General features: G+C 39.5%; 1 protein-coding gene across 2 annotated transcripts in view; it reads right to left on the bottom strand.

Annotated features, from left to right (window-relative positions):
- Positions 1-983: 983 nt before the first annotated feature.
- The window catches only part of METAP1 (methionyl aminopeptidase 1), an 83,026-nt gene continuing 71,920 nt past the window's right edge, over positions 984-12,089 (bottom strand). Inside the window, exons 9-12 of one of the 2 annotated variants that reach the window (XR_006783539.1) lie at positions 11,204-11,347; positions 4,320-4,385; positions 2,129-2,654; positions 984-1,635 (exon numbers count right to left, since the gene is read on the bottom strand). Coding sequence is in view for 1 of the 2 variants with exons in the window: in XM_045820293.1 (XP_045676249.1) it covers positions 2,491-2,654; positions 4,320-4,385; positions 11,204-11,347 (374 nt within the window). In the remaining variant the exon portion in view is untranslated. Of the gene's footprint in view, positions 2,655-4,319; positions 4,386-11,203; positions 11,348-12,089 lie in introns of both variants that reach the window. The other variant, XM_045820293.1, reaches the window with a different exon arrangement.

Raw genomic sequence — 12,089 nt, 5'->3', positions numbered from 1 at the left:
CCTCTTCCTATTAACTTATACAAGTGGATGGCAAGTGGTATAAAGGTGCTGGTAAATGAGCTCCAACAAACCTTAATCCATTTTATTGTGAAAACATATAAAATGAATTAAAAGCCTAAAATGTTTCCCTTTGAAAGGGGCATGGAGGACTGGCAGGAAAAAGAATATTTTAAAAGTTAATACAATAATAAATAAAAAGTTAACACATTGGCTCATTTTGAGAAGTTGGCAGAATGATGAAACTAGATGTTTTCTTATCTAAATCTAATAAACATCTACGGTTATATACATATATATATATATAGACAATTAGAATAGAGCCCATATTGTTTTAAATCTCCCAAACCGAGAAAAGCATCATCACCAGTAAGGTGTTTTAATAACAACAACAAAAAAACTATCCCACCAAGACTTTTCTCCTGGTGCTTCTTTTTAAAAAAGATTTTATTTACTTTTTCAGAGAGAAGGGAAGGAAGCGAGAAAAAAAGGGAGATGTCGAAGTGCTATACGTACATTGATCAGCTGTCTCTTGCACACCCCCAACTGGGAACCTAGCCCACAACCCAGCCGTGTGCCCTGGACTGGGAATCAAACCAGTGACCTTTTGGTTTGCAGCCCGACTCTCAATATACTGAGCTACACCAACAAGGGCCTGGAGTTTCTTGTGTAATGAATGATAGACAACCAATCAGCCCACACTTAATTCCACTATCAGCACATAAAATGCTCCCCTAAATTGCAGCATTCTCTGCCTTGACAGCTCTTAAAAAAACAAAAAAAAACACAAAAAACACATGGTTGCATCTCAAATGATGCTGGTAGACTCCGCTCAACCAAACACAGTACTGGAATTTTTTATATGGCCAATAAACTTGAAAAAGTATGGTCATGAGTTTTAGATTATGAAATCAGCCACCCCATTCCCACCATTTCCCTCTGAAATGCCAAACAAATGCAGCAAAGTTAATGACCACATGGCAGGATAATCACTCAAACTTTTTAATCTCCCTTTACACATTATATTAATATTCATATTGCAAGGCATTCCATTCACAAATATTACAGTTTGATAAAAAACTTCACACATATATCCCCGAAAATCTATACCAGATTCGGTCACTCGACTAAACATTAAAATAATAAAATGAAAACATTATCATAATTCTTTTAAAGCAGTAAGGTCTGAGGCACTCTGGGAAAGATGTTTTCGTACAAGTATAACATGTCAGTGGTATCAAGTTATCTTACAATACAGTCACCTGAATCCCAGTAATCAAGTACACTCTAAGGACAATGACTTTGATCTGATATGCCTTCACAGGATACAGTCGCATTTGGACTGAACTACTGGAAGGAACACAGATACCGGGCAGCTGAGGTCATTTCTAATGAGGTTCCCAGCGATGTAAAGGTGAAGTGTTTTCAGCACTCCAAGGACAGCTGTATCCCTACTGCAAGGCAACAGTCCAATCTTCAAAGAGTTTTTTCTCATCACAACCAGGTTTACTAAATGTTAGAATCTAACATCTCACCTGACTTACTGTGCTCACTGCTGGAGAAATTTCAGAACTGGCTTTCCCGATCAACTTCCACAGTGCAACCTCCACCCTTCTCTGAATGTCTCCAAGGTGTGCCCTTGAAATAAAATAGACAGTGGAAGAAAGGGAACTTTGTTCCCCCCATTTTGACCAAACAGAGGTCTGAAATAGCATATATTACAAAATCTTCATACTCTGCAACAGCCACTACCACTTGGAGCACGGCTATTCTTGCCATAAACTAGATTTCAAAAAACCTAATAACCTTTTTCCAGAGTGAATTTTGCCACATCCATTCACTGACACAGAGTCTGAGTGCTTCCTTCCACAAAACTACATGGGTAAATAATTAGCATGGGGGAGGCCAATTCCCAGTTAAGAATTAAATCACTGCAAACTGTGTGTCCATTTATGACAGCTTATGACCCTGTTGGAGCAGAATCAACATAAACTCCAGGTCATATAGTGTTCAGTAATTACATATATGAATTTAAAATGTATATATATATATATATATATATATATATATTTCCTATATAGTAAAAAAAATCTGAAGCAACACATGTTGCTAAAGTTTCAAGGATTCTCACCTTCCACATTCATCTATCTGGAAAGCAGCGGCTCCTGATGGCCCAGTTGTGGCAGTGATAAAAGCAACTAGAAGCAGGTTTAAGCAAAAGTGCTCAAAGGACAAATGAGAAAACAAGGGTGCAGCGATGTGGGGAGGGCGGGCAAGGGAACACTGAAAGGAGTTGAAAAATGTTTCCTTTATTCTTCTTGGCTTTTCCAGACTCAAGACAAGTTCTTGAGGACACATGTCAAATGTGGTAGTAACTTTCTTATCTATAGTCAAAACAAAACAAGTAAAAAATTTCCTCTTCCATTCTGTACTCTCAATAAAAAGCACAGTACAGACAGAAGGTATTACTGAGATGTGCCGGCTTGGGAGAAATTAAAACTGGGACATGAAGTGAGGCCGCTCGCTGTCCAGCCGCCGGGTCAGGATTTCACAGCCAGTGTCCGTGACCAGCAGGGTGTGCTCGAACTGAGCAGACCGCTTCCCGTCTCTCGTCACCGCAGTCCAACCATCTGGCCAGGTTTCATCCTGCCATCCACCTTAAACAAACAGAAACAATTTCTTAATTCCATCCCTCAATTTTCTAAATAGGCTCTAGGTAAGTGTATCTATCTGTGCATTCTATGTCACTAGATATCACAGAAAACCAATCAGAAAATTCACTATTAAGATTTCTATTTATACTTCAACTAAGTTTTAGCTAAAGCCTTTGATGATACTTAAATTTACCACAGATGTGTTTTAACTTGACATGTTTTATACTTCCCAAATATCAAATCAAGATGATAATTCCAAAATAAAGGCACTGGGTTTGGGTTTGATTTTAGAAAGTATATTAACACCACTCATCACAAACGTACAAGAAAATAAAATGAATGAATGAATTCTCTTTCCCAGTGTAACTCTGGCATCTGACTAAACTATAACCAGTATTAATATAGATTATCTCACTTAATGCTTACCGCAGCCCCGGGGAGTTGGCAGGATACAAATTGTAATTTCCATTTTATAGAAAAAAAGGCAGCCTCTCAAATGACCTCCATTGTTCCCTTCCTCCACATGAGTGTGGGCTGGATTCAGAGACTCACTTCTGAGAAAGAGAATCTGGTAGAAGCAATAGGATGTTTCTCCCAAGTTTAAGTTATAAAAAAAGACTAGAAGGATCCAAAGAAAGGAATATCCTTTCCTACACAGCCCTGGACACACTACCTACTACTACTGCCTCACTCTACATCCCCTAATCCCAACAAAGAACTGGCAGAAAAAAAAGGTGAAGGCTTCATGAAGCAGACCCAAGTTGTCACTCTGACACCTCAGTGAGGAGCACTAATCATGACTCTGAGTTTGTCATCAGTGCCACATGCCCATCACAAGGAAAAACCACAGTGAGGTCATAAAACTGCCAGGGCTAAGTGTGTGTGTGCTGTGCTTTCTCCCCAATAGCTGCATGACACCACCTGATGGCATGAGTGCAGACCCTGAAGAGGCAAAACACAGCTCAGGACGTTGGAGTCCAACAAGATCTGCCATGTAACTAGCTAAATGACTACAGGCAAGTTTCTTAACCTCTTAAAGAATCAGTTTCTTGTAAAATGGGGACAGCACCTACCTCCTAACTGGTGGGTAACTAAAGCATTTGACTTTGCCTAAAAGTGAGTGGTCTACTTTTCTCCTCCTCTCCACCCCTCCAACCAATCCCACATGTCAAGCAAGAACTTCTACACAGGCTTGATGGTGGTGTCTAATGATTACAATGCAGGTCCTGGCTGGGTAGCTCAGTTGGTCAGTAGCTCCTGATATGCTAAGGGTGCCAGTTTGATCCCTGGTCAGGTCGCAGACAAGGAGCAATCCATGAGTGCACAGATAAGTGGAACAACAAACTGATATTTCTTTCCTTCTCTCATGTCAATTAATTTAAAAAATTAAAAATTAATTATGACAATGCACCCTTTGCCAGGATCTTTATGAAAAGGGACCAGGATTTAAGTACTATGGCATCTACTGACAGCAGCAGAGAGCAGTGCTTGCTTCCTGGTCAACCCTTACAATGATTAGTTCTCCACATGGCGCTAAATCCAGTTTGTGACAGGACAGGGAGTGGAAGTGAAGCAAAAAGCAAATAGGGCAGAATACTAATTTGTGCATTAGTAACCAAAAATAAATACAAATTCAATTAAAGAACACACAGCATCCTTTGTTCTCACCTTCACAAATCATTGGCTCAATTGTAAATACATGGCCCGCCTTCATCACTCCAACTGCTTTATTTTCTGAAATTAAAGAAATAAAAAAAATCTCAAAAAATAGTGTAGTTCTGAAAAACTCACTGGAAAGAATATACAACTATATTCCCCTCAGTCATTCTTAATTACCTTCTCCTCTCCTGATCCACCTTTTTATAAAGTAGATGGTTCAACAAATGATAAACACCTACTTTGGAACAGGTACTGTCCTAGGTGTAGTTCATTCTGCTTGTTTTCTCTTGGAAAATACACAGATATCCGTAGTCTGAATTTTTTATGTGATTATCGCTTGTATAAAAGGAAATTTCCACAAATTTATGTTGTAGTGGGATTAAATTGCAATCGTAGAACCGAAGTCCCATTACTCACCCCCTCAGGTGGAGCTGTTTAAGGGTGTGTGTGGATGCGCAGCGGGAGTTGGCCACAGCCCACAGAAACAACTGCCTGATTTCTCAAAGTTTTTTAGGTTGTACTCTTTCTAATAACTTTAAAGGGGAACAAAGTCTCTGAACACTAACCTATCTATTTTTAATGTTGACGTGACTACTCCTTTTTATTTGAAATCAGAAATTCCACTTCTTCCCTCCATATACTGTTTCAGCTTTTTGTCCAAGTTCACTAATAACGATATTTTTCAGGACCATCATGACAAATACAACTATGAGTTAAAGTGTTCAGATCTGCCACCTGCCCCCCAACAAAAGGCCAAAATTTAAAAATAGGGATAGGCCTTTTGAGATAATCTCAGACAAAAGGGAATAACCTATTTAAATTTCTAATTAAAAGAAAAAAAAATTCAGGGACTTCCAGCAAAGATGGAGGCATAGATAGATACACTTTGACTCCTCTCACCACCAAAAGAAGGACAACAACACATTTATTTATTTTTTTTATTTATTTAAGATTTTATGTATTTATTTTTAGAGAGGGAAGGGAAGGGAGAGGGAGAGAGAGAGAGAGAGAGAGAGAGAGAGAGGGGGAGAGAGAGAGAGAGAGGGAGGGAGGGAGGGAGAGAGAACATCAATGTGCAGTTGCTGGGGGCTGTGGCCTGCAACCCAGGCATGTGCCCTGACTGGGAATCGAACCTGCAATGCTTTGGTTTGCAGCCCGTGCTCAATCCACTGAGCTACACCAGCCAGGGAGACAACAACAAATTTAAAAACAAAAAATAACCAGAACTGCCAGAAAATTGAACTGTATGGAAATCCAACAACAAAGGAGTTAAAAAAGAAACATTCATCCAGACTGGTAGGAGGGGCAGAGGTGGGCAGCTGGGGAGGAGAGGACTCGCAGCAAGGTGTTGGTTGGCGGACCAGATGGTCCCACATTTGTGTGAGGCTAAACCAGGAGGAACAACTGGGGACCAAGACAGACTGCACAACCCAGGGTTCTGGTATGGGGAAATAAAGCCTCAAAACTTCTGACTAAAAAAATCTGTAGGGCTTGAGGCGGCAGGAGAAACTCCCAGTCTCACAGGAGAGTTCGTTGGAGAGACTCACAGGGTGCTAGAACGGACACAAACCCACCCACCGGGGAATCAGCACCAGAAGGGCGCAATTTGCTTGTGGGTAGCAGGGGAAGTGACTGAAAGCCAGCTGAGAGCTGAACAAGCAGCATTGTTCCCTCTCAGACCCCTCCCCCAAATACAGCACCACAATGCAACCATGTGGGCTGCCCCTGTGTAGGTTGCCCCTCCCTGGCAAATACCTAAGGCTCTACCCCTTACTATGTAACAGGCACGCCAGGACAAAGAAATATGGTCCAAATGAAAGAACAGATCAAAGCTCCAGAAAAAATACAACTAAGTGACTAAGAGACAGCCAATCTCTCAAATGCAGAGCTCAAAACACTGGTAATCAGGATGCTCACAGAAATGGTTGAGTATGGCCACAAAATAGAGGAAAAAGTGAAGGCTATGAAAAATGAAATAAAGGAAAACAACAGTGAAGAGAAGAAAATCAGGACTCAAATCAGCAGTTTAGAGTAGAAGGAAGAAATAAGCATTAAACTGGGACAGAGTGAAGAAACGAGAATTCAAAAACATGAGGAGAGGTTCGGGAACCTCTGGGACAACTTTAAACATTTCAGCACCCAACTCATAGGGGTGCCAGATGGAGAAGAGGAAGAGCAAGAAATTGAAAACTTATTTGAAAACATAATGAAGGAGAACTTCCCCAATCTGGCAAAGGAAATAGACTTCCAGGGAGTCCAGGAAGCTCAGAGTCCCAAACAAGTTGGACCCAAGGAAGCACACACCAAGGCACATCATAATGACATTACCCAAGATTAAAAATAAGGAAAGAATCTTAAAAGCAGCAAGAGAAAAGGAGACAGTTACCTACAAAGGAGTTCCCATAAGATTGTCAGATGATTTCTCAAAAGAAACCTTGTAGGCAAAAAGGGGATGGAAAGAAGTATTTGAACTCATGAAAGGCAAGGACCTACATCCAAGATGACTCTGTCCAGCAAAGTTATCATTTAGAATGGAAGGACAGGTAAAGTGCTTCCCAGATAAGGTGAAATTAAAGTTCATCATCACCAAGCGCTTACTATATGAAATGTTAGAGAGACTTATCTAAGATAAAGAAGATCAAAAATACAAACAGTAAAACAGCAACAAACTCTCAACCATCAACAACCTAACCCTAAAAAACAAAAACATAAACAAAAATGAACTAAGCAAGCAACTAGAACAAGAGGAAATTCACAGAAACAGAAATCACATGGAGGGATATCAGTGGGGAGGGGGAGAGGGAAGAATGGGGGAAAGGTACAGGGAATGAGAAGCATAAATGGTAGATACAAAACAGAGAGGGGGAGGTTATGCATAAGTACAGGAAATGGAGAAGCCAGAGAACTTATATGTATGACCCATGGACATGAACACTAAGGTGGGGGAATGATGGTGGGAGTCGGGGGTACAGGGTGGTGGGGAAGAAAGAGGAGAAAAGAACAGCACAACACTAATAGCATAATCAATAAAATATATTAACAAATAAAAGTATATTAAAATGACAATCAGAAAACACCATTGTTTTTACCTGGTAAAAAAATTAAAAATTAAAAAGTTAAAAAACAAACAAACAAACAAAAAAGACAGGTAGCAGCCCCAATAAATGAATGCCTGTATTTGCTTGTCTTGACCAGCAGATGGCAAAGCATGGCTTTCAGGGTTTTTTGGTCTGGTCGTTGATCTTCATGATGGTGAGTTTGGTAATCAATGACACATGTCCGCTGTGGCTGAATTTACTAAACACCATACTTTCTGGTGTGGTCTAGCCTCACCCACATCCTTCTTTGTGAATAGCTATTATGCCACTTTCTACTACCTTAGGTATTGCCAAAATCGGAGGAGCAAACATAATTTTGACATTTTATTTCTAATCTTATCAACTTTCTCTTCTAATGCCATGCAATCAATTACAACATACACCTAATTGGTAGTATTCCCTTGAGTCTATCAAAAAGAAAACATACGTGTCAGTATGGTGTCACAGAAAGAGCTGAGCTGTCAGCTATAGCAGCACTGGCTGCGTGCAGCTGCTGAACACTTGAAATGTGACTGGTCAGAGTGAGACTCGCCGTAAGTGTAAAGCTAATGCCAATTCCAAACACAAAAAAGCATATAATATATATTAATAACTTTTACATTCATAAAATGTTGAAATGGTATTTTGAATGTGATAGATTGAATAAAATACACTATTACTTTCACCTATTTCTTTTTCCTCTTTGAATATGACCACTGGAAATTTCTAAATTACATATGTACCTCATCAATTCTATTGGACAGCACTGATACAGAGAACCTGAGACCCACCCTATTTCCGCCACTGGTTCACTACTCTAGGAAAGTCAGAACTCCCACTCACCTTGACTCATGGTTTCAGTTTCTCAACATGTCTCACTCAACCAACACACATTATCTGAGTAACTACACTATTGCAGTCTTGAAAAATTTATACCTGCTCTATCATCTACCTCACAGAATTATTACAATATGCATCCTAAATATAGGGCATTATCATTATTACTTTCCAACCATTAATAACTTAAAGAAGCAAACAAACTCTCACCTAATGGGGACTTCTGTGATGATGAATGGGGTAGAGGAAGTTACACAACAATTTTCTGGTTCCTCCCCCAGCTGATTAGGAACATGGAGTCACAAACCAATGCAGAGATCATTTACACTTCAAAAGGCCTCTGCTCCACAAAGAGTCTCCCAGAAGTTTCCTCTAACACTCCCTAAGTGATCACAACATATTCTGATTTATGTGAACCACATGACTTTACATAAACATACCAAATGTTTGAAATGAAGCAAACCTAACTCACCCTTGGCTTCATTTTTTAGAATTAAAAAAAAAATTCTAATTAAAGGATTTTAAAAAAACAACAAGTGGCATCTCTTGTACATCAGTGGCACCCTATTTTGCTGACCCCAACGTCTCTGACACATCCCCTTCTCTCACAAATTCTATCTTTTTTGGACTCTCTTTATATAATCCATACCTAAACCTGAGCCTGTCACTTCTGCGAGTAAGGGCACTTTTTTCACCCCCCACCCCACTTTTTATTGACACAGGCAAGGAATGCTACTATAATCAAAATATCTACTTCCATTCTGTCTAAGGGAATGCACATCAGCTGATTTATAAGGTTTACCAGGAAGGAATGAAGTCAACTAATTTTCTGTTACTAGCCTTGTTTCAAGCACAATTCACAGCTTTAATAAAAAACAAAAACAAAAAAATTACAAGGTCTGCTAATAAATGCTTATTGATCTATATCAAATGCTGCACCCTAAACAACTTCTTCAGCTCCTCCCATTAAGTCGCTTCTCACTCATTTCCCTTCCTCTACAAAACTATCAATGTCTAGGACTCGAGCAACTCACTGCACCATGCATGGACTGACTAGTGACACCGGTCCCCATCGCCAATACATTCTAGATACCACTGCCAAATCTGTCTGTCCAAAACAGCATCTTCACCTTACCATTCCTCTGCCCAAAAATGTTTCTGAAAACCCCTACAAATAAAGTCAAATATCCTCAAGCGGGCAGTGTCTATTCCTAGTTGTTAACACACAGAATACTGAGCCAAGCTTATATTGTCTCTGTTCAGTCTCAACATGCTTCCCCTCCACCGGGAATGCTCTTGCTCATCTTCTCCGCCAAACCAAATCTCGGCCATTCTTTACTTCTCCCAAAGGACCCAGCACCAAATGCTTCAGTCTTCACTAGGCAGCACAGCACAAGAGAAGACTGACTCTAGAAAGCCAGACAGAAGCGAGGTACAAATCCTAGCTCTGGCATGTATTGACTAGTTTGTGTGAAGTGAGTAAATAAATTACTTCTCTAAGCACAGAATATGCTTTTTAAAATAGGGCTAAAAAATTAGGCATAGAGTTGCAAAGATCAAATCAGATAAGGCAGAAATTCTCAACCCTTTTATTCTCATGGCACACATAAACTCATTACTAAAACTGTCACACACAAAATACTTTCTTTGCTGATTTCACAAAAAATAGGTATAATTTTGATCCATTTACAAGAAAAAAAAAATAGGAATTACCTACCTTTTTTGCTCCAAAGAGACTTTTTAAAAAACTGAGTGTCCATACTTGTGTGTAAGGATTCCTGATTCTAAGAATTAACCAATCAGGCAAAACCTTATCATGCAACATGATCAGTAAGATGCAACTCAGTTGTATGACCTATACATTTATGGTTCACAACAGGGCATTCACACCAGACAGCTATTGTATTGACTGTTGACATTTTTTTTTATATGACAATCTAGAGGAAAAGAGGTCAGTGCCCCTGACTAAATAGTCAGGTACTGCGTGTTTTAAAAATTCTTGAAGCACACCAGTTGAAAATCGCTGATAATATATTATCATCATCACCATTCTCTAAGTTATTATTAAGTACTTTCCATGTTAAAATATCTGACTTAATCCTAATTGACAGTTCTAGGGTAGGTGCCAGCTATTCCCTACTACTGTACAGATGAGAAAACTGAAATATAAGGATATATATGAGTGTCTATATAGCAGTGGCTCACAAATATAATTGTTAAATTTCTTCTCAGGTCACTTACTGTGATCAGCTTTCATTTCTAGCACTAAATAACAACTTATTCTTGCATGTGTTACAGCTCCAAGAAAAAAGGCTTCTGGAAGACACTAATTGTCCTACACTTCCTTTGTTACTCTATGACACAGCATTCAACTTGACGAAAGGCACTCTGTGTATTGTGCTCTATTTATACCAACAAATAATACATATCTGACATACACTAAAAACTCAAGTCAAACCAAGATAAACCAATTTCACGTAAGGAAACAGAATAGGTATGCAGCAGAGACTGTTGGCTATTCACCAGAATTAGTTTACTTTTCTTCCAGAGTACTCAGCTAACATTCCTAACCTCCCCTGCAGTTAGTATAGCCATGTGACTAAATTCCTGCGAATGAAAAGTAAATGTGATTATCCTGATTCCAGGCAGACTCATTAAAACCTCCAAAGATCACTCCATGCTTCTTCCCTTCCTCCCCAGTATCTAGAGATTAGGAGGGCAACTCCCAAAGTGATCTTGAAAGCTACAGGTTAAAAATGACAGAGCCTAAGTCACAGAATAACTGCCCCAGCCCTACAGTGACCAAACACACATGCTTTGAACTGTTACAGGAACAACACAAACACAGGAACACCTACTGTGTCAGAGCAAATATACAGGCCCTGTTCAGTATTTGAAAACATTTGCTGAATGTTTAATATTTGCTAAAAGTTTGCTAAACATTTGTTAGCAAATACCAGATGTTTAGACAGTACTTACTGGCATAGTGGGGTACATTGGGGGCCGTATGAAAAAGTTTGTGGATTCCATGCCCACAGTAGCTTCGAACAACTGAAAAGCCATTTGCTTGGGCATGTTTCTGAATAATGTTTCCCAATTCTCTGTATCGAACACCAGGTTTCACTAAAAAGGAAGAGAAGACGTATGAAACAGTAACAATAACTAACAGGTACGATATAATTACTTATCCATGTGCTAGGACCCTTCTGAATGCTTTAGAGGCGTATGTGCTAAAACCTTCAGATGGGAAACCCAGGCAGTAAGAGGCTATTCTGGCAGGCAGTACATGGGCAAAGCTGCAATTCAGACCAGTAGCACCTCAACTTCCTCCTTTGATGTGTAAAAGGACCACCTGCATATAGTAAGTGCGGGGAGGCATCTTTTGTTTTCTGGGAAAAACAAAAAAAAAAACAAAAAACAAAAAAAACAAAACAAAAACGAAAACGAGAGAATGGAAAAAACACTTCTCTTCCTCTCCTTCCCTAAGGTCAAGTAAAGTGAGCAGAAGAGATTAAGAGAGGAAAGAGCATCAGGAGAAAAATTAATGTTCATAAAGCAACTTGACTTGTCCTGAGTTTCAGTCTCTTTTTATCAACTCCTCAAAAGAATTACCTTCTTGGGACTTCTTTCTCCCCATAAAAGTGGTTCTCAAATTACTCACAGTTGCCTCTAGGGGTAGGGTATAGAAAGGTACTTCTCACCAGCACACATTTCCTACTTCATTAAATTTTTATGACTTACTACTGTTTCAATAAAAACCAAAACAAAAGAAGTGGTTCTCGTTGCTGTTACAGCTCTCCTAGCACTGAGACCCCTGGGAAATGCAGCCATGGTTCTCAGGGTCCTCCAATTCCCTAGTCCCCTA

Source organism: Phyllostomus hastatus, unplaced genomic scaffold (assembly GCF_019186645.2).
Source record: "Phyllostomus hastatus isolate PE091 unplaced genomic scaffold, TTU_PhHast_1.1 phas_scaffold_39, whole genome shotgun sequence".
Taxonomy (NCBI): Eukaryota; Metazoa; Chordata; class Mammalia; order Chiroptera; family Phyllostomidae; genus Phyllostomus; species Phyllostomus hastatus.
This window is presented reverse-complemented; position numbering and strand designations above follow the sequence as displayed.